The following is a 21,137-nucleotide window of genomic DNA, read 5'->3' as shown; positions in this document are numbered from 1 at the left end:
TCACACACTGGAAACTATTCCTGGTAAAGTATCAAGTTAGTGCTCGATTTAAATAGGAACATAGCCATGATGGGTTCGAATTCATCTCAAGCTGTTCAATACAAGCATTGTTCAATATGCGGACAAATGGCTGATTTGATGAGTGAGTAAATGGATGGATGAATGAATGAATCAGATGTTCGGATGTCATCGACAAGCGCCAAGGATTCCACACGTAAATTTTCGGTCATCCGTGGGAGAAGAAAAAACGAGGACGTCTCAACAACTCTTACCGCTATGATTACAATGTATTTATTTATATTACATTGTATTACATTTGAATCAGGGCGTTCATGCATCAGAGAACATTTTTGGCTAATAAGTAGATCCACCTTTTCTTCAACTTAAAAGAATCGTATACACGAATGGTGATACTGTAAGTTGTCAATAAATAACGAAGAGAAATAAAGAGCAACACGACGACCAGATGTGCAGCACTGGCTCGTTGAGGTCGAACGGAACAACGTCGCGCTCCGTCTTTTTGCGTCGACGTTATGGTCGGCCGAAACATCTGGAGCTGATTGCATGGCTTTACTATACGATGCTTATTTGATACTCAAAAATTTGGAAACTTCAACAAAAACAGTTGCAGAAGATCGGCGTTTTCCACATAAAAATATATAACTTTCTCTAAAATTCTACTGCGAAATAGAAGAAAAAAGTCGCAAGAAATGATGGAAAATTGTCCCAAGAAACCTTTATAACCTGAGTCTTTTGCAGGAAAGATTCAATTTCGTACCTATTTGAATTACAAATTTTGAATTTCTCTACATTTAGATTAGCTTCAATTCTCGTGGCAACTTTTTGCATACGCTACTGTGTACGTACATAGTTGAGTGCATGGAATTCTCAGACGAGCTAATTGTAACTATAAAAAAAAACCGTCTAGGCACGAAAATTGCAGATTCTCAGCACTTAAATATGAAACCTATGATTACAGGACTCCATGGCCTGAAAATCTTGGAAGCACCTTTATCCTGCATACAAGTGGAGTATACAACATGAATCGCATGCGAAATATAAACATAGCTGTGCTCTGTATATCTCTGAATTGAACGGTGGCGTCATTAATCATGTCGCCGACCTAACACACCTGCAGGGTTTCCTTGACTTTAACTATTTTTCCAGACCAATCATTAACAGAAAGAGATTTGTTCACACCTGTACATTTATTTCTGAGATGTCTTCGTATTACTGCAATAGTATCTACGACGAATTCAGATCAAAGGCAATTAAAGGCATCACCCCACGAATCTGAGGTAGTGGTACGGATTTCCTGTGGAGTATTCGTATGCTGGATCGTAGATTGTTGAGAGAAGGGTGATTCCGTTCATTTCTTCCTAATTGCCGTAGAAAACGGCCGGAAAGATACGGCTTCGAGCGATCCGGCGCGCTATTTTCTGCAAAGAGTTTGGAGCGCGCCAGCCTTGTGCACGCACCGCATCTTCCGGGCCGTTTTTTACGGCAATTAGGAAGAAATGGACGGAATGACACCCCTCTCCATAGTCTCCCATCCCGTATACGAATACTCCACCTGAAATCTGCACCACCTCAGATTCGCGGGGTGATGCCTTTAAGTCAGACATTCAATTATAACGACTGGTTTCTGATGCTGGTTACTGTTTATTGCACATTTTTTATTTATACTTCCATTCATTCATACATTCATTTTATATAACATGCCACCATCGTATGTGTAGTTAGTAATAATTATTTAAAGGGGCTCACCACCACGAGAATGGCTCCAGTCCTAAAATCTCCAGAATCAGTGCAGAAAGTGCAGGAGATAATCAATAGTGTCACTCCTTGATTAATGCCCAAGATTAGAAGAAAAATTGCGTAGCTTTTATTGAGTTGCTCGAGCCGTGGCCAAGATTGGTATTGATATTCATTAACAGCTAACGTTTCGGAGTTTCTGCCTTCGTCAGAGCCTGGAAAAGTCGAGCCCATCACTTATTTATTCTCTCAAGCGCTTTATCACCCTATAGAGAGCATTCATACGGTAAGTAAACTCAAAATCGTTAATCGTTGGAAATTTTACACTGGTCAAAATTAGAGTGGTATAAAATTTCCGGCGATTGTGGGGAATTCACACGCTAGAGAATGCTTCGACGCCTAAATCCTTCAACTATTTTTTAATTTATTTAGTGCAAAAAGTAAAGGAAATGTTGGTGATTGGTTAGAATGAACATGTTTGTTAAAAATTAAAAATTAAGAACTAGAGGAAAAAATACTTCTTAACATCGACAATGCCCCGTTAAAATAAGAAGTATTTTCACATGATCAGTAACAAAACAAAACGGTCGAGGTCACGCAGATTCGCTGCGAGCGGACATGCGAAATTAACCGTTATTAGTGATTTTGTATGAAGTAGCGAGAAAATTGCTGTGTGACCTCTGCACATTTCAATCCGTTCCTCATAATCTTCACGGCCACATCAAATGTGAATAACCGAAGAGAGCCACTCCAGATAGGATGAAATCCATTTGAGTGGTGCAAAATAAGAGAGTAAAGAGGAACAGAATTGAAACAGTCGACGTTTCGACTCTATCTACACGATCTACTTATGATCATTCTTCTCTGAAGATCAACAGTAGGTAAAAGGGGCTGATTTCAATCGAGAAATTAAATGTAACTAAAGATGTAGACACGTATGTAGTATGCACACAAAAAGGAATAAATAAACTGTAAACTCAAAAGAGCGGCTTACAAAGTAAAAGTCTCGATTTGGAGTTTTCCTAATTACAGAACATGATGCAAGACACAGGAATTATTGTTTATGTACTTTAACCTTCGTTTTCGAATTTTCTTCACTTGTTTTCAAAGCGAGCGCAGAAATTAATAATAATGAATAAAAAGCCTTTCTAACGTTAGGTTCTTAACGGTTGAGCCTTTTGAGGGCTAAACAGCCAGAGAGGAAAGATCTTTTACATTTAACGAAAAATTCAGAAACAGCTATTTCCATACAGTGCTCTTCGAAACGATTTTTTTTAACTCCTTAGGTTTGATTTCACGCTGTTTTCTACTGAGGAAAATTGAGTAAGCATGTCTTTTCTTAACTCCACTTGCATTATATTGGCCCTCTCCTCATTCAGTTCCATTTATACGTTCGTACGCATTCGTAAAGTATGAACTCTTAATAACCCTCCCGTTTCGAAAGCGTGCACCCCCTCCCACCCTTTATAGCATCAAGGGCTGACATTGAATTATGGCATAATGCTTTTTTTCTCTTCACATCTCGCAGGAAGTGCTCGCTCGTATAGCGGAAAAATATTCGAAGTGCTTTTATATCACTAAAATTGTGAGAGAGTCAATGAATGAATGCATAAATAAATGAAAGAATAAAAGGAAAGCAGCTGGATCGAAATGAATTAAACGAATCAATGATCAATGAGTAAAAGAATGACTGTGCAACTTGAAACGAATTACTAGCCAACTGAATTTAATTAATTTTAATTAATTTAATTAATTAAATAACTGAGGAATAAGTAACTGAGTCAAGTGAATGAATGAGGGATGAAGGAATGGATGGATGAAAGCATAAATAAATGAATCAGTGAGTGGAAGAATGAACCAATGAACGATCAAGCCACTGAGTCGAATGGATGAATGAGTGAGTGAAGGAATGGTGCATAACTGCGCTATGTACATGTACACTTCCGCGACTGCGAAGATTTATCAAGAAAGATACTGCTAACTCTCCGCTTAAAGGCATCACCCCACGAATCTGAGTGGGTCGGATTTCAGGTGGAATATTCGTATACGAGATCGTAGATTATGGAGAAGGGGGCGATTCCGTCCACTTCTTCCTAATTGCAGTAAAAAACGGCCAGGAAGATGCGGCGCCGCACAAGGCTGGCGCTCTCCAATCGAACTCGTTGTGGAAAATAGTGCGCCAAAACGAATGAAGCCGTATCTTCCGGACCGTTTTCTACGGCAATTAGGAAGGAATGAACGGAATCACCCTTCTCTCAATAAGCTACGATCCAGTATACGAATACTCTACCGAAAATCCAGCAAGAGCGCCCATTCCGCAAGGGAGGGAATGTGCTCCTAAGCTGTTTGATCCAGTGTTCCAGTAAAGCGTAAATGTTAAAGTTGAAGCTCAAAATATTCGATGAATTCGCAATAATACAGGGATTTCCAAAAAGATATTCTAGCTTCTCTACAACTTCAGGTTATTAGTAGACTCCCCAAGTAGGGGCAGGAACATAGAAATTGATAAACTATTGCACGTTACTGCTGGATCGTTATGGGCATTAACAGTACCCGTTTTTGAATCAACCAGATAAAATTTTCATAGACTTTTAAGAGAAAAAACATTGGCTTTTATACAAAAACACTACAAATCAACTGCTAAAACAGAAGACTGTTATGTTGAGAGTATATGATAAATTGGAGGGGAGATGGTGAGAGGAATTGTCCCAAATGCTCCCTACTTTCTGGAGATCAGATCTCGTCATATTAGGTATCTCGACATTTGTTTGAATAAAACTTGCTGACATGAAAGCGTCGTACAGATCCAAATTGTGAGGAACGGGTTTAGACGATTTAAAGAAGTTTTTGTTGAATGAACGACACTTCTCACGATCAAGGATTTAAGTCCTTTTCATCTCTTTAAAATCATATATCATATAGGGATTTCAGCAAAGAATTTCTAAGCGCTTTTTTATCTCTCTAGCATCAACGAAGCAAGAGGTGTTCGGGGGATAATCTGCCTCCGTGAAAAACGGACACTATTGCAAATTGTATTCTATGGTGAAGAGGGACTGGACGTATGAGTGCACTTGAACATCTCTTGCATCTTTTCGATGCGACTACAAAGGCAATTAAAAGAAGACATCATGCATAGCGGTCCGCAGGAAAAAATCGCAGCTAAGACTACGAAGTCATAGTTGATCCTGAAGTTCACGGAGAGAAGGTTCTTTAAAAAGTGAAGTTATCCTGTTGCAACAAGTAGAGTAGTTTCAAAGTTATCAACGAGAAATATTAACATAGAAAAATTAAGCGAATTATACGGAAATAAGTAGATAAATGAGGTGAAATAATGAAGAAATTACACGAATACCACAAACAGAGGACGATGTCAATATCGGGGATGAATACCTCAAAAGCTCGTGGCGAAGAACTACTGGACAAAAATACCAAAACTTAGACCTGCACTGAAACTATGTATGATAATATATTTGAAGAGCAGAAATATATGGGAAATGGATCATTTGCAATTTCTTTTTTTTTATTTTAGCGACACACAGTAACCCTTTACGAGCGATTTCCTTCCTCCAGCAGTATCTCTCATAAGGTTTTAACCGTTACGGAAGTATTATATGTCTCTAACGATATCAGATATAATAATGTGTCATTCGAATATATAATAAAACATAACACATAACAGTACATATCGAGGTAGCTAGTTAAATATAGAAAGTAGCATAAAAACCCTACACACATGTTAACTCCTCCCCACCCCACCTCCCCTTCCTCCTCCACCGCTCAGGTTAAGAACAAATGGAGTTTCCCAAAAATCACTCTAGTTTATCGGTGACTGGTTTTCTGTCAACATCGATTTCTTTGTTCCAAATAAAATTTCAGAAACACGTCATAAAATGTTCGATCCTACGTCATAAAATGTTCGCAACTAGGCGTAAAACGTTCCGAAACTAGTAAAATCATCCCATCATGAGCTTTCTCTTTTCGCGTTTTTGGATGAAAAAGAAAATTGAAACGTTTGAGAAATTTTCTAACGGGAACGGAAATACTGCGCGAAGATTGACAATACAGTGCAAGCTATAAGCTTGACTGCACGGATTATCCGTGACAAAAAGTAAATACATATGTGCGGTAATTAGATAAAAATACATGAAAAATAAAACACCAATGAAGCGTAATTGGAAGTTTCCAGAAAAAAGAGAAAAACTTCTTTCTTATCTAAGAAGAAGAGAAGGAAGACATCACGTGCAATACATACCTCTTTCTTTTCTCCACATCTCTCTCTACGTTCAATTCGTTCATATCATTTTACTTTGCTAACGAGGTCGATTTTAATTCTATGAAAAGATTCACTGGAGTTGAGTAGAAAAAATAATTCAGTAAATTATAGAATCTTTTCAGTTTGGCTTTACTATTTCGATGAGCAGTCAACACCTACGTTATTGGTTATGAACACAAATTTTACAAGTTGTATTGGCTTAAATTGGTGTTCATCAGATTATATAAATTTCAAGAAATTTGACATCGAACGTCATGTACACCAATTCAGCATTACATTTCAATACAAAGAAAACAAATGCAAATATGACGGAGTACAGAAGTGGAGAGGGAAGTAAGGAGGAAAATAAAGACGAATGACGTTGAGGTAGATTACGAAAGTGTTGTATAGACACTTAGGTAAATAAGTGAGTGTGGACGAAAAGGGGGTTAGAAAAGCAAACAGAATTAGCCTGAGATTTTAAATCCAAAGTTAAGTGCCTTAGTAAATTAGAATATTGCTTCTGCGATTAGGTGAACGATTAGGTTTTATTGAGTGATTCGATCTTCAGCAATGATTACTGCCGGATTCGATTAGGGCGGGCATGGATTGACAATCAATGACATTTCTCCAAATCGTGTTCCCATTTATCAACGCCGCCATCTGCCAATTAATTCACCGATTCTCGAGCAGCGTGACCTCGTTAGTAGAGATCTGAAGGCGACCACCGAAGGAAAAACCGTTAACATTAACTTAACTACAACGTGTGATCACCTTCCAGAGACGATTATATGAGATCGCTGAGGGTGAAGGGGAGGGGGCGTTGAGGGACGAAGGGAGCGAGTTCTCGCTGTTCCGTGTGAATGGTATCGCAAACCGTCGTGTAATGTCTAACACGATCTCCGAAAATTTTTTTCTGGACGAGTGTCGAGAAATTAGAGCAAATCTCAAAGAGGACTTCAAAATAAACAAGGACTCAGCAGCTCCGGCCTTCGCTGAGAGTAGTCAGTTTGTTTTCCTGTTTGAGGCACTTGCCATATCGAGATAGGAACTCTACCGAGGTTTGAAAGGAGGAGTTTGATGGGATATGCACAGTATCAGAAAAGTCGAAGCATTTTCAAGCCTTCGGACAAAACAAGAGAAATAACTTCAGCACACGATTTTTCAGAAAATGAGGATTTGGGCATTGTTGTGCAAGTACTTTTTGTTCTCTTCCATGTTGTATAAGCAAATATTATCACATCGAATAATCATACGAACAATGTTCCGACGGGTTCTCAAACGAGAACGCTTCAATTATACGGATGTGCCTTACTCAAGGCCGACTCCATTGAAGCACAATGCGTCAAATCAATCGTCATCGTTCGACTCAAATGGAAAGCACTTCCAAAAAGTTGATTTGGGAACAGAAACCATATTTAATGCGACAGGAATCAAAACAATCCTGTGTCGAAAAAAAAAGAAATGTGAGCAGGAGTTCCCAGTTTTTGAAGTAACTCTTGTGAAAGTTTTCAATATTTCAGACTTTCCTGAAAGGCAGTGAAAGACAAAGAGTTGTTCTTGAAGTTGCGGAAACGATGCCACAAGGAAGTAAACAGTGCAGAATGAAAAGTCACCATTTATAGCATATATTTGAAAAAAAAAACAAGGCCAACAAATTAAAGTCCAAAGCAAATAAGAAAGAAACGTATATAAGAAGAAATAATATAAGAGATGATAATGGGTAAAGGATAACATGATAAGATATAACATAAAAAAATTTCATAAGGAATGTGGACAATGTGGAAAAGTACAGAAGAATCGCTAATTCTTCGCTTTTTTTCCTTTTTTCATAAATTACCTCAGTTTGATTTCAGTCGTAAAATCTGGACAGCAGTAGACTCTTAAAACCTACCAATGAAACACTTTTAAAAAAAGATAACGTTGCGGTGATTTTTTAAAAGTGTTTTAGTAAGGCCGAGTCTGAGATAATTGCGCCCTAAGGATATATGATTTTTGACTATATAAATAAATATTTACATAGTAAAAGATGTGTGAATAGATCTTTTGAAAAGCAAAATGACAGTTACAAATTCGTAATCTACATAATATTGCGAAGAAATTGTTATCTCTCGCAGCTGTAATATCATAACTTTGAAGATGTTGAAAAATTGACTAATGTAACATGCTTCAACACCAGGAAGCTCCACTTTAGATACAGTAGCAGTACAAATGAAGGACGCACATCTGTATATTTTTCGCCTTCTATCGAAGAATTCTAGCGATTCTACTCTACCTAAACTGCTAAACTAAGAAAGAACAGCAAGTAAAGCATAGGAAATGCAAAAAAAATAGAAAAGGATGGGTAAATGAGAGACAACTTCATCCAGTTGGTTTAGGTTCGGAAAATGAAGCATGCCACGCTCGAACGAAAGATCTGCTCTTAAATTGCACATTTGTCAAAGATCAGAAGGTTATCAATAGCTATATACTCGTCCAGGCACATATTTATTTCTTCCGATTTTGGTGTAAGCAGTCTCAGTTATAAATGAAAGTTCCTGTTCCCATATACGAGCTTCTAGAAGCACTGTTCATAAAAAACTAAGTACGAATTTTCATTTGAGATAAGAGAATAAAAATTTACGTTCAAAAGATATGGATCAGAAGATCGGAACGCAGTGAAGAGAAGAGTAGGTGAGTAGATACGGAAAGAATTCGACAAACAAATGAGCAAATAGGAGTATTATTAGGGGACATGTTTACTACGAAGTCAATAAAATGTTAAGCTGTAGAGGTACTCGATTGGAATGTAATTGGAAAGTTTAGATGATTTAAAAGAACGGTCAGCCTGGAACTCCCTTCTATGATCGACAGCCACCGAAAGACGGAAATACGACGATGAAAAGTGCTTGCGCTCAGAGTCCGGCCGCGAGCGCTTGAGAACGGCGGTCTGGGGATCTCACAAGTGACAGAGCAAGTGGATTAAGCGCAGGGAATTACGGAGGTGGGCTTAGGGCCCCCGAGCAGGTGTACCCGTGAGGTGGGGCATGAAGCATCGATGTCGACGCAAGTCTAAGTTATTACCATTTTCTTCGTGCGGATAAACTCTAGCTGCAAGTATTCGCACTCGGCGTGACCTCATAAGGACAAGGTCCCACTACCACTTCCTCACGGACGCCACATCAGCAAGCCCCTGCACCGGACCTGCAGCACTCTTCTCCTGGATCCGCAACACTTTTTCCCTTCTTAAATGTTGGGACTGAAACAGGAAAGTATCGCCAGAGCAGCGAAAAGAATTTGGAAAAAAAAATAGATTGGAAAGAATCGATGTGACTTGGCTCAGAAATTCAGCAAAAATTATTATACAATTCAAAATAGATATCAAAAGAAAAAATAGAGAAGGAGTGAAAAAAGGAATAAATAAAATTAGACCAGAAAGTAAAAGTAGAAATCAACTTCTAAGTAAATAATTTGGGTTTTTGATGGTTTCAAGAACCCAGCAAATTTTCTGAATTTTACTTTTCTTTCCTTACGAAGAAAAATTCTCCATAAAAATACTTTACGTGCAGCTTATCGATAGAGGATTGAGTGGCCTGTTATGAAGCAACTCTTCCGTCCTTCCACCATGCTATCAAATCCCACTATAAATCACCTCAAGGCGCTCGCCGTTAATGTTTAATCCAAGTACATTGACAAACTGACCGAGTGTTCAGAATTATGTTAGAATGGCGAACTGGACTACGAGACATCGCCGACTCAGTAATCTTCTCGTGGATAGTAAATAGACCAGGGGGAAAAACCTTAGGCATCCTCTCAAGAAGGATTGAAAAGAACCTCTTTATATAAGAGTGAGTCACTATTAAGCCAGAAGACTTTAAGTTACTGGAAAAAATAATGCAAAGGACGGAAATAATAAGGATTATGAGATACTCTTCTACTTTCTCTCTTCTCTTCATTCTCTTGGTTATTGTTGTTGTTTTGAAAATCCCCCAAACAAACAACAACAGGTCAAACAGATAAAGATAACTTGAATTCAGCCAAATTTTGCATTTTTCCATACTCTGGTCACTTGATGGTTAATTTAGCTGACGAATGGCGGAGGAGTTTAGTTAATAATCAAGCTAATGTAATTTCAAAACAAGCGTTGATTTTCTTGTTGTCGCAACGTTAGGTCAATAAGAAAATTTCACCCAAACCTCGTTGGCATAATAAGGAAACGTAAATACAGAGATATCTTTGCAAAAAGAAAATAAGGAAAGAAATGAAGAAAAATAAGGATGGAGAAGAGAAACTCCTTGAAAGAAAACAAGGCCTTGAGTAATATTTACGTTTGGTGTATACTAAAACAGACTTCTATCATCAAGTAGCTAAAGTATAATAAAATATTATTAGAACAGAAAGTGAATGGAGCTGGAAAACTATTAATAAGATTGATCTTACCGCCTTGAACATAAGACATAACAATTATTATTAATACTACAATGCTAATTAGTATTATCTGGAATCAATTAAGGATGTGGAGTTACTGAGCAGATGTAAAACCAATGATCTCGGGCGGGCTTGAACTGCCGGCCTTCTGTGTGTTAAACAGATGTGATAACCCCTACACCACGAGATCTCATAGTTAGTCTCGGCGATGTTTCCTAGAATTTCTCCTCCATCTGCTTTCACACATATCCTACAATTTCAGCAACCTTTAATGAAAATTCTCTGGGGCTTCAGACAGTTCATCTAAAACAAACGAACATATTAAAAAACTGATACTTTTATTTATTTATTTATTGAAAACACTTGCGGGAGACCCATAAAACAAAAAAAAGAAAAGATGGAACAGAGCTCACTAGAATTTCGCCTGAATTTTACACAACAAGACTGGCCCTTCAAAGCATGAGGAGTGGTGTGTTGGCAGGTCATTCTCCTGCTACAAAAGGTGAGAAATCCTCACACGAGATCCTTTTCCCAGACCCAGAACGTTACGGTAGATAAACGGATACCAGGGTTTGGGTGACCAACTTAATCTCGAACGGAGGAATCCGTAATCCGAATCTGAAAAGGAGCATATCAAGCCAAAATTAAAGCTAGCTAGTGTCATAATGAACAACAGAAAAAGAGAAACTAAAACTGTGAGCTAAAAACACATACCAACCCAAAGTTTATTGTGGTCGCTTGTTGGAAGAGGAACTTGCTCCACATCTCTGAAACAATGAGATTTTGGCCCTTCCTCATACTTAAAATAGGAAAGACATTTGAATAGGAAATTTGGATAGTCTACTTTTGAATATTTTCAAGTTTGGACTAGACATAACTTCAGCTGGAATAATTTTCTGCAGAGTTGCAGAGTTGGATTAATCCAACGCGCAACTCTGCAGAAAAAGGAGTTAAACATAGTTGAAAAGAGTTTTCGTCTGAGTTTAAAGTAGTGCAAATTGAAGCTTCCTGTTCTCTTGCTTGTTGCTCGGAAAAACCAATACTTGTTTGCCTTTAGCTTAACTTCCATCCGCAGGATCCGAAAACCCAAAACTAATGAAAAATGTATTTTGATGTCGTCCGCGAACATTTGAACTTTCATGTCAGGATGGGTTTTCAAATAGCTGGGAAGGTCAGCATTGTACGCAAGGAAAAGAAGCAGCAAAAGTTCACTGCTTCGCGGAACGCCGGTTTGCAATGCACAACGCTTGGAGTAACTGTTATGGATCTTTACAGTCATGTGTCGCTCTTGAAGATTTCAACCAACTGAGCAGCTGTCCGCGAACTCCATGTTTTTTGTTTTTCGAGTTTGAAGAGAAGCCTTTTGTGGTTTACCATGTCGAAACACTTTAGATAGATCGAACAGTATTAAACCAACTGACTTCCTTTTGTTTACTTCGGTCATCCAATCATAGACCGAATCAGGCAATAGCGAAGTAGTGGAGGATCCAAATTGGAAGCCATGTTGTTCGAAAGGAATGATGTCTCTTAATGATAGCCACTCGTTCAGTTTTTCGTTGATTATCTTTTCCAAAACTTTGCTTGCGGAGGATACAATAAGTTGGGACGAAAGTTCGAGAGAGCGTTAGAATCGCTTTTTTGGGTATTGCGGTAATAAGTGCCTTTTTCCAAATGTTAGGAACTTCACTGAAGATAAGCGACGCATTGAAAATATGAGCAAGAGGAAGACACAAAACATCTGCACCATTTTGCTAAACTATCTGGGGATAGCATCGTAGGGACACGAAAACGAAGGATTTAAACGTTTCGGAACGGTAAGGACTTCATTTGGATAGATGACAAAGTCGGAGGACCTTTGAGGAACCTGAATGGCACAGGAATCTGTAGCTGGCAATGGAAGATTATGACAGCTTTCATCCACTTCTAATAAGTAGTTAGAAGCAAATAATTCAGCAAGTGCGTTAGCTTTTCAAGATCGGTTTTGATCGAATTCCCATTGTCAGTCCTCAACACAGGCAGTTTTTGTGCTTGTTTAATTCTTTTAGCGAGAAAGTTATGAAACTTTTTCATGCATGCTTTCGACAAACGCCGCTCACGATATGCAATGTATTTCTTCATGTGATAGTCAAGATCAGCACAATTATTTCTATTGAGAGCGTTGTTCAAAGAGTTATCAAGTTGGTAGAAGAGTGTATTCTTTTGATCAAATAGATTTCGTAAATGCAAAGGATAAGTAAGTGCACAATTCTTGTTAAACTTCGGAGAAACTTGGCTAAACTATCGTACGTCACTGGGCAAAAACGGCGATACATGCTGCAACCGACTGATAGTTGTCGAAAACTTCCAGCCAGTCCACGCGAGCGAGAAATTTGCGTAACTCGGAATAGATTACACGACTGAAATCTGACAAGGGCAGATAGGGGTGTTGATCGATATTAATGTCGAAGTTGAAAGAAACAATATTATGATCGGAATTGGCAAAGGGAGGCAGAATTTCGATATCACTGATACTATATCCGAAAGAAAGAACGAGGTTGAGAATGGAACATAAACGAGTGGGAGCATCAATGTTTTGGGCCAGATCACAACTTTCCAATAAAGTTTCGAAGCGTTCAGTAGTGGAATTGCAATGTTTATTCATGTCAACATTAAAGTTGCCCACAATTGTGATTTTAGGAGACGAAAGGCAGAGTTCAAAAATACCATCAAACAAGGTATCATCATCAGTCTTAGCAGAAACCGGGGGTCGATAGGTAACTACAATTTTGAGAGAATGAGGTGTGAAAGAAGAGAGGAGTTCAAGACACAACATATCAGCAGCCATTTGACGTCTGAGTGGAATGAGGACCGCGTGAAATTTGTCGCTAACTAAGCAGCAGACACCGCCGCCTTTTTGAAGCACCGTGTCTGAACGAAACACGAAGTATGGTAAATCGGCTATTAGTTTAGAATCGGAAATTGTAGAGTTGAGCCATGTTTCAGTAACAGCTAATATATCAAGTTGGTGCAGACGAAGAAAAGAGTGAAAAAAGTGCAATTTGTTTACTATGCTGCTTGCGTTAAACAAATTACATTTTGTCTTAGAGAGAGGTTCACGCTGGATTGCAAGTTCCCCGCCATTGGTTTGCGGGGAAGTTCGGTTCTGTGAGTGAGAGCATCTCTGTAAACCACCCACTCAAGCGCAGATGACCATTCATTTCTCAGACGAGCCTTGTGCCTCAACTCATAATCCCGTTTTCGTTCTGCCGCGGTCATGCTTTTACGTACAAATATGTTCGAAAGGCTTGTGCAGCGTAGGAGATGCGCTCTTGACAGACCCTTTGCCCAGTGGGAACGAGAAGAGAGTACAACTTTTAACAAGGCGTGGCTTGTTACCGTTGAACCTTCCCAACCTATAAGCTACTTCGGGCAGGCAGTCAACTTCAAGCGCATCAAGGACATTGACCACTTTTTCTTCGAGGTGCAGTGCAGTAGAACCATAGAAAATTGCTGCTGGTGTTAAACACGTAAATGAAAGTTGCATAAATGCAACAAAATAAAAGCCTTTGAACTGGAACCAGGACCCTTTGGATCCAACCTCGAATAGAGTCTAACATGTAGATTGGTAGTCTAATAGATAGAACGGCGGACGTGTCACACCCTAGCGGCTTGTCGACCTTGTAGTAGCGCACACAAATCACTGGTATAATTCTTGAGCAAGAGGGAGGGGTGAAGGGAAGGGAAAATGTGATGTTTTGTGAAGAATTAATTAATTTTCCGTTCAACGAAAGTCAATTCTTGAAATAAGATACGAAAGAAGAAAATCAGGATTCTGCTGCCAGCCTCTTTTTATTCTCAACGTTGGTCGTCTACACTCCCGTAGTTTTCAGGGTTTTTTTTTCCTTTAGAAATTGAAATAGTTCGAAGTTAGGCGAAGGTAGACTATTGCTGCTACTTTATGAGGGAACAATTTCAAGACTTCTTTCACGTTTCCTGAAAAAATGTATTCGGAAGCTTGGCATGCTTTCTGAATCCTTTATCTTTTTTCAATGGACTTTTTTGTCTAACTTCTATTCGTTTTGTTTTTTTTACCTCGTAGTCTTCGAAGGGAGAGCAGCTGCCCGGATTTTTTCTTAATGGAGACTAAAATGAAACATTTTGAAGATTTCAACAGTTTTATGACAATTACTCTTGTTTTCTTTTACAAGATATGACAAAAAGACAATGACAAGGACTATCTTACATATTTGCATATCGATATGCATCAAAATCTTGCAAAGCTTTCCTACATAACACTCCGTTTCTCTTTTTTTTTCTGTCTTTCCAATATGCTCCTCCATTATTTTCACTTTTCTCGTTGCCTCTTACTTTCTGGCACACTTTGCTCCATTTAAGAACCTCCTCAGTTATTTTGTCATCTCCACCACATCCAATGTCCGATCAACTTCAAGAAATTATTCATTGGATAACGATCTCGTGCGGCAGATGGCAGAATTATTGGGCTTGTCTGATCCTCTTCGATTAGATCACTCTTTCGTCAATGTGTATTGATGTTGAGGATTTACCCTCACCTCTATTGACCCGTTCGCTTACTCGTTCCGACGTGAGGTGAGGATTGGTTAACACACAAGAGAGCGAGGGATAAGTGAGAGATGAACGAGATGGCAGATACGTAAGTGAACAAAATAAATAAACAAACTGTTAGCCTGTCAGAGTAAATCAGTAGAAAGAGCCACAAGAGAACTCGCAATAGGCCAGGCAGCCAAAGGAGAAGAGCTATACAAGGCAGAGATGTCATTAGAAGAGAAATACGTACATACAGTCGGGTTAAAACGACGTAAGGCCTGCTGTAGTTGTGTAAATGGTTGCGAGCGGAGTGGCGCGTTGGGACCTCATCATTGTGGTCTGATTGAAACTAAAAAGCGCCTCAACTCGAACCCAGCCGTTTACGTAATTGCACCAGACTTTAGCTGGGTTTGATCCCTCTTTTCATAACGTCCAGCTTTGAGTCGACGATTCCAGCAGAGTTTCTCAATTCCTAATTACTGCCAAGTTTCTAATTTTTACTCTATCTTTATTACCTTCTTTAAGACTTCATCATTTTTTTTATGATATGCAATGACGTTACACCGATTCTGACCACATGAGTACTTCGATTCACTACTTTGATTTTAGTCCCCTTGTACAATTTTTCACAAAAAAAAATTGACTCCTATTGAAGGAAATTCAAATTCTCGCCGAATTCAGCCCGTAATACAAAAATACGTAATACACTTGATAGAAGACATGAAAACAGCATGTATGCTGTTATGCAATAATTCGAATTTGGTTATGAGAAAATGAAAGTCTCTCCTTATCCACCTTTTAGTTTTTTTTTAATAATCGGGAAGCAGTTGATTACATCTTCATCGAAGTACAATAATTGTACCAAAAACACTGCCAATAATAATGAGCGAGAATAAATGCTGACAAGAACCACAAATGTCTCAAATTTGAAGTTTTCGTTCAATTAACTTTGATTCAAAAGCTCACTACTCAGCGTCCTACCCCTGGAGATGGTGATGATAATTATCCGGTGACGACTTCCACTTCGTCTGCCATATTTCAATTCTTCGACTTTTAGAAGAAGTGTCAGATTACGAACTCTTTTGCAGAAATATGACTCATTCGCCTAAATTTGACTCAGCGGGATGTCGAACCTGGGTCGTCCCATTACCACATTGTTGCAACAAAATGGTTTTTTCGCTTTTTTTCGTCGTTCCTCTGTAATTCGACTTATGCACTTGACTGCTCTCTTTTGTTATATCATGTCCTTTAACCTGCATTCAAACAAATTTCATAGACTTTGGAATAAAAATGGAATACAATAAACATGGAAATATTTCAATAGCAACATTCCAAAAACATTTCAGCAAATTTGCTTCTTTTGCCACTCGGTGTTTCTTCGGTCCTTTCAGCTAGCGAATTTCACATTTGCCGTCTGTTCCTCAGTTAATTTTCGATTTTTTTTTTCGAAACACATAAAGGGGTCGTATTCGAGAGAGTCACGTATTCGTGTGCCATCACCACGCTTGACCCTGCCTATATTCTTTCACAGTGGTTATTTAGTTCTTCAAAGGTAGCAAATGTTGGTGAGTTCCTCCACCCCGTTTGAGGTCTCCGTTCTCGGTCTCATGAACCAAGTAGACTCGTTCCGGATCAATTTGGTCATTCAAACTCCGAAACTCTGTTCTACTTTGGAGTACTGGAGTTGGAAAAAGAAGCTTACGTGAAGATCCCTCACCTTCTCAAACAGGAGACGTAAATGAGCAAGAATAAAGGGAATAAGTTTGCTTTTTATAGTTTAGGCGGAATTGTAGTAAGTCTTATCTTCCTTGCTCTTCTTTATAAGATACATTTAGGTATAGCGCTACATCTACAAGCAGCTAAAAAGAAGAGGGAGTACGCGTGAAGCAGAGTGAGACCTTTATTGCGGCATCGCTGTCACCAGGCTAAACATATTCGCGGTCGACTATAGAAGGCGACAATGACAGTGGAGTACAACGAGAGATTAACAAGGGATTTTTTCAAAAAAGAAAAACTGCAAACCAACTTTATTCCAAATTTAATGTTTTAAGAGCATTTGAACTATTGATTTTGTGCACTACGTTCAGCAGAGTTTCACTCGTTTTGATTTTCTAGAGTTGTTATTGAAGCTTGCGTTGTTGTTGAGGATGACATTGTGGAACGGCTGAGTTGTATGTTAGATGTGGTCGCTTCTGTCGTCCAATTCCCCTCCTTAGTTGAAAATCCATCCAGGACAAAAGCATAGACGAGAAATGCAATAACGCCACCAATTACAAGAAATACGAACAGACAGCTTAAGCAACCGCACATCTGTAAACAAAAGAAAAACTGTCGCCCGGAAAAAGGGCATCTCTCTTTTAAAAATTGTCACTAACACTGTATCCAGTGTTCTCCTGCATTAAGTACGCTGAATCACCGAAATCTCTCCCTTCTGTACTGCTTGAAGACCTTCGCGGCATATACACCCTCCTTCTTTTCCATCTATCGAAACCTTTTCTCCTTTCCTGTGATCCACTTCTTTCTTCATGTTTTTGGGCTCTTCTGATTGAAAACAACAATAGATACCTCTTATAACCTAGATCTCAACCTTGTGACTTATCTCCATACCGAGATGGTCTCTTGTCAGACGATCCACGCGGTCTACTATCTGGAGACGACGGTTTTGAAACACTCTCTCCTTCTGTTGCTCTTCCAGAAGCTCCTTCTGCATGCTGAAAATCAGGTAGAGGTGGAGGTGGAGGAGGAGGTGGTGGTGGAGGTGCTGGTGGAGGTGGTGGCGCTCCTGGAGGTGGAGGAGGTGCATCTCCTATTGGTCCCAGTTGCTCATATTCGTCTCCCATACGCTGGAAGAGGTATGTCGACTACGTCATTTGCAGCTATTAGGAAGTACTGACCTAGTTCACTCCGCTGAATTGATGAATGAATCTCTCCTCCTTACTAACCAAACTTTATATTACTTTTTTCAAAATGATAGTGTTATTGCATGGTAGGATAGAACTAAGAACGGTCACTTCTTTAAACTTGAAGAATTGGTTTGATAAGTCAAGGTGCGTGAATTTAGTGGCAGCAATGAGATCTAGTGAGAAATGGGAAAAACATTATTCATACGAAAACCAGCGCGAACGCCAGCCTCTCGCACTGCTAACACTGGTTTCCAAACGCGGATGCTAATATGAGAAAGCCTCAGGAGTCTTTAGATCACTTTAAAAAGTACGAAAGATTCCTGACATATGTAAAAATGTGATCAGTATATGTAGAAAAGAATTAGATGTCAGGTTTCCATTGTTCACTATTAAAGGCATCACCCCACGAATCTGAGGTGGTGCAGATTTCAGGTGGAGTATCCGTATACGGGATGGGAGACTATGGAGAGGGGGGTAATTCCGTCCGTACTTCGGGCGTACTGGCGCACTATTTTCTACAAGGAGCTCGACTGGAGCGCGCCAGCCTTGTGCGGCGCCGCATCTTCTGGGCCGTTTTTTACGGCAATTAGGAAGAAATGGACGGAGTCACCCCTCTCTCCATGGTCTCCCATCCCATATACGAATACTCCACTTGAAATCCGTACTACCTCAGATTCGTGGAGTGATGCCTTTAAAGATAGCTCTGCATCAATAATGCCGATAATTGCCAGAGTCCACTTCTTCAGACATACAGGTCACTCATTCCTGCAGTTTCCGTCGCATTCCACAAACCCTGACAAGCCTGGTACGAAAGCGCAAGAAAAAACTATGACATTGATGCTATGCTATGCTGGAAGAGATCCTCTACGGAAGAGTCAACTTTCGTATACACAAGGATTCTACACAATGCAAAATGAGAAATCCAATAACCGGCTGTGAAAGTGTTCCACACCTTTCTTTCCTTGTCTCGCTTCTCATCACTCACTATAGTGTTGTTGAAAATGTTGCTCCGTTCTTTCAAATTTTGTCTCTGAAATTTTGTCGTACACTATAACTCGAAATTCCCCCTTCTGTGATGTACAGCGCAAATCTGTGGCTGTCAACGGCACCCGTTAGAAAGTATGCAGTGGACCAGTTCAATCGCTTAAGATCGACGTAGGCTTGATCCGTGAATGCCTGTGGGAATTTTCGTCGAATGGTCGGACATTCTTGCGCTTTATATGTAATGGTATACCTAAATGTGTCTTATAAAGAAGAGCAAGGAAGATAAGACTTACTACAATTCCGCCTAAACTATAAAAAGCAAACTTATTCCCTTTATTCTTGCTCATTTACGTCGTGGTTCGATAGCTCAGTCTCCTGTTTGAGAAGGTGAGGGATTTTCACGTAAGCTTCTTTTTCCAACTCCAGTACTCCAAAGTAGAACAGAGTTTCGGAGTTTGAATGACCAAATTGATCCGGAACGAGTCTACTTGGTTCATGAGACCGAGAACGGAGACCTCAAACGGGGTGGAGGAACTCACCAACATTTGCTACCTTTGAAGAACTAAATAACCACTGTGAAAGAATATAGGCAGGGTCAAGCGTGGTGATGGCACACGAATACGTGACTCTCTCGAATACGACCCCTTTATGTGTTTCGAAAAAAAAAAATCGAAAATTAACTGAGGAACAGACGGCAAATGTGAAATTCGCTAGCTGAAAGGACCGAAGAAACACCGAGTGGCAAAAGAAGCAAATTTGCTGAAATGTTTTTGGAATGTTGCTATTGAAATATTTCCATGTTTATTGTATTCCATTTTTATTCCAAAGTCTATGAAATTTGTTTGAATGCAGGTTAAAGGACATGATATAACAAAAGAGAGCAGTCAAGTGCATAAGTCGAATTACAGAGGAACGACGAAAAAAAGCGAAAAAACCATTTTGTTGCAACAATGTGGTAATGGGACGACCCAGGTTCGACATCCCGCTGAGTCGAATTTAGGCGATTGAGTCATATTTCTGCAAAAGAGTTCGGAGCTTGAAACTTCTTTGAAACTACTTCTAAAAGTCGAAGGATTCAATTGTACGTTTTCAGCAGTTTAAAAGTGGATTTCATAAAATTTAATGACCAAAAAAGTTCAGATTTACAGCACGTTGTTAAGGCTGGAAGATCGTAAATGAATTCGTGATAAGACAAACAAGGCGAATACTTTGGGTGGCATTTTATAGACGAAGGTTCGCCTTACAAAACGAACATAGTCTTGTTTTTTGCGACCTCCTAGTTCAATTGGAATTCAGATGGGAAAGATGGTGAAGCCTTGGAAATCGATTGATATGCCATCTGATAGAAAAAATCCTCTCTTACAAAGTATCCGAAGTTGATTTGCTCCGCACCAAGCTGGAACGAGTTTTTAGAGTTTGTTCAAGATCGTACACTTTTCGGCACACGAGCAAAACGGATTTTGGCAACTTTTCCCATTCCATAAAAACGCGACGGAGTTTTGAGGAACCACCCTATATTCGACCAAAGGGACGAGAGAAACCCCATATGCTTAATTTCTCTTTTCCGGACCGTCTCGTCCTCTCAAAATTTAGATGAGGAAGGACTGAAAAAAGTCGAAAATTTCTAATTTTTCTAGTCTAAATTTCAAAGAAAGTAGGAAGGCAAAACAACGATAAGACTATTTTGGAAGGAAAATATTTGTAAGGCATTCCTCTACAAAAAAACCACCCAAATATTTCTCTAGGTCCTCTTATCACAAAGTTATTTGCGATCTTCCAGAAATGACTATGTGCATAGTATCTGAGCTTTCTTCGTCATTAAATTCTGCTTGATTCACGTATAAACTGCAGAAAACTATATGTAATTTAATTCTTCATTTTCAGGAGCAGTTTGAATTTCCTCTCTTGCCAAAATTCGGCTCAGAAGGTCTTGAACCTGCGCAATCCTATTGCCATGTTGTCAGCAGCTTCCATATCTTCAAGACAAAATGTTGGTACTTCCATGTTACTCTCCTACGCATGAAACTTAATATAATATTTTGTGATGAAAGTAATTCTTTGATATAACTTGATTTAATTTTTTATAATGTAGGTAATTATTTACGTAATATTACTTTATTATTATATTAATACTACGTAATATTTTGTTCTGGTTATCATGCTATCCTCCATTCATTACTGCCCACCACACACTCTCTTATGGCCCCTTCCCTTGCGAGCGCCTCCTCTTACGAAGGATAGAAAGAGAAAGTTTTGAGCTAACAACAGATCAACTCGAAAAGCAGTCTGGT

At 39.2% G+C, this 21,137-nt stretch overlaps 2 protein-coding genes across 2 annotated transcripts; both read right to left on the bottom strand.

Annotated features, from left to right (window-relative positions):
* Window positions 1-12,701: 12,701 nt before the first annotated feature.
* RB195_001903 (uncharacterized protein) lies at window positions 12,702-13,238 on the bottom strand (the record flags this gene model as incomplete). The annotated part of the gene is made up of 1 exon (XM_064198892.1): window positions 12,702-13,238. The coding sequence occupies one exon, from the start codon at window positions 13,236-13,238 to the stop codon at window positions 12,702-12,704; it is 537 nt and encodes a 178-aa protein (XP_064054773.1).
* Window positions 13,239-17,053: 3,815 nt separating this feature from the next.
* On the bottom strand, window positions 17,054-17,799 carry RB195_001902 (uncharacterized protein; the record flags this gene model as incomplete). Its single annotated transcript, XM_064198891.1, has 3 exons — window positions 17,054-17,269; window positions 17,335-17,500; window positions 17,567-17,799. The coding sequence occupies 3 exons, from the start codon at window positions 17,797-17,799 to the stop codon at window positions 17,054-17,056; spliced, it is 615 nt and encodes a 204-aa protein (XP_064054772.1).
* Window positions 17,800-21,137: the final 3,338 nt, after the last annotated feature.

Source organism: Necator americanus, chromosome IV (genome assembly GCF_031761385.1).
Source record: "Necator americanus strain Aroian chromosome IV, whole genome shotgun sequence".
NCBI lineage: Eukaryota > Metazoa > Nematoda > Chromadorea > Rhabditida > Ancylostomatidae > Necator > Necator americanus.
Note: the sequence above shows the minus strand (reverse complement) of the source record. Positions and strands in the feature narration are given on the sequence as shown.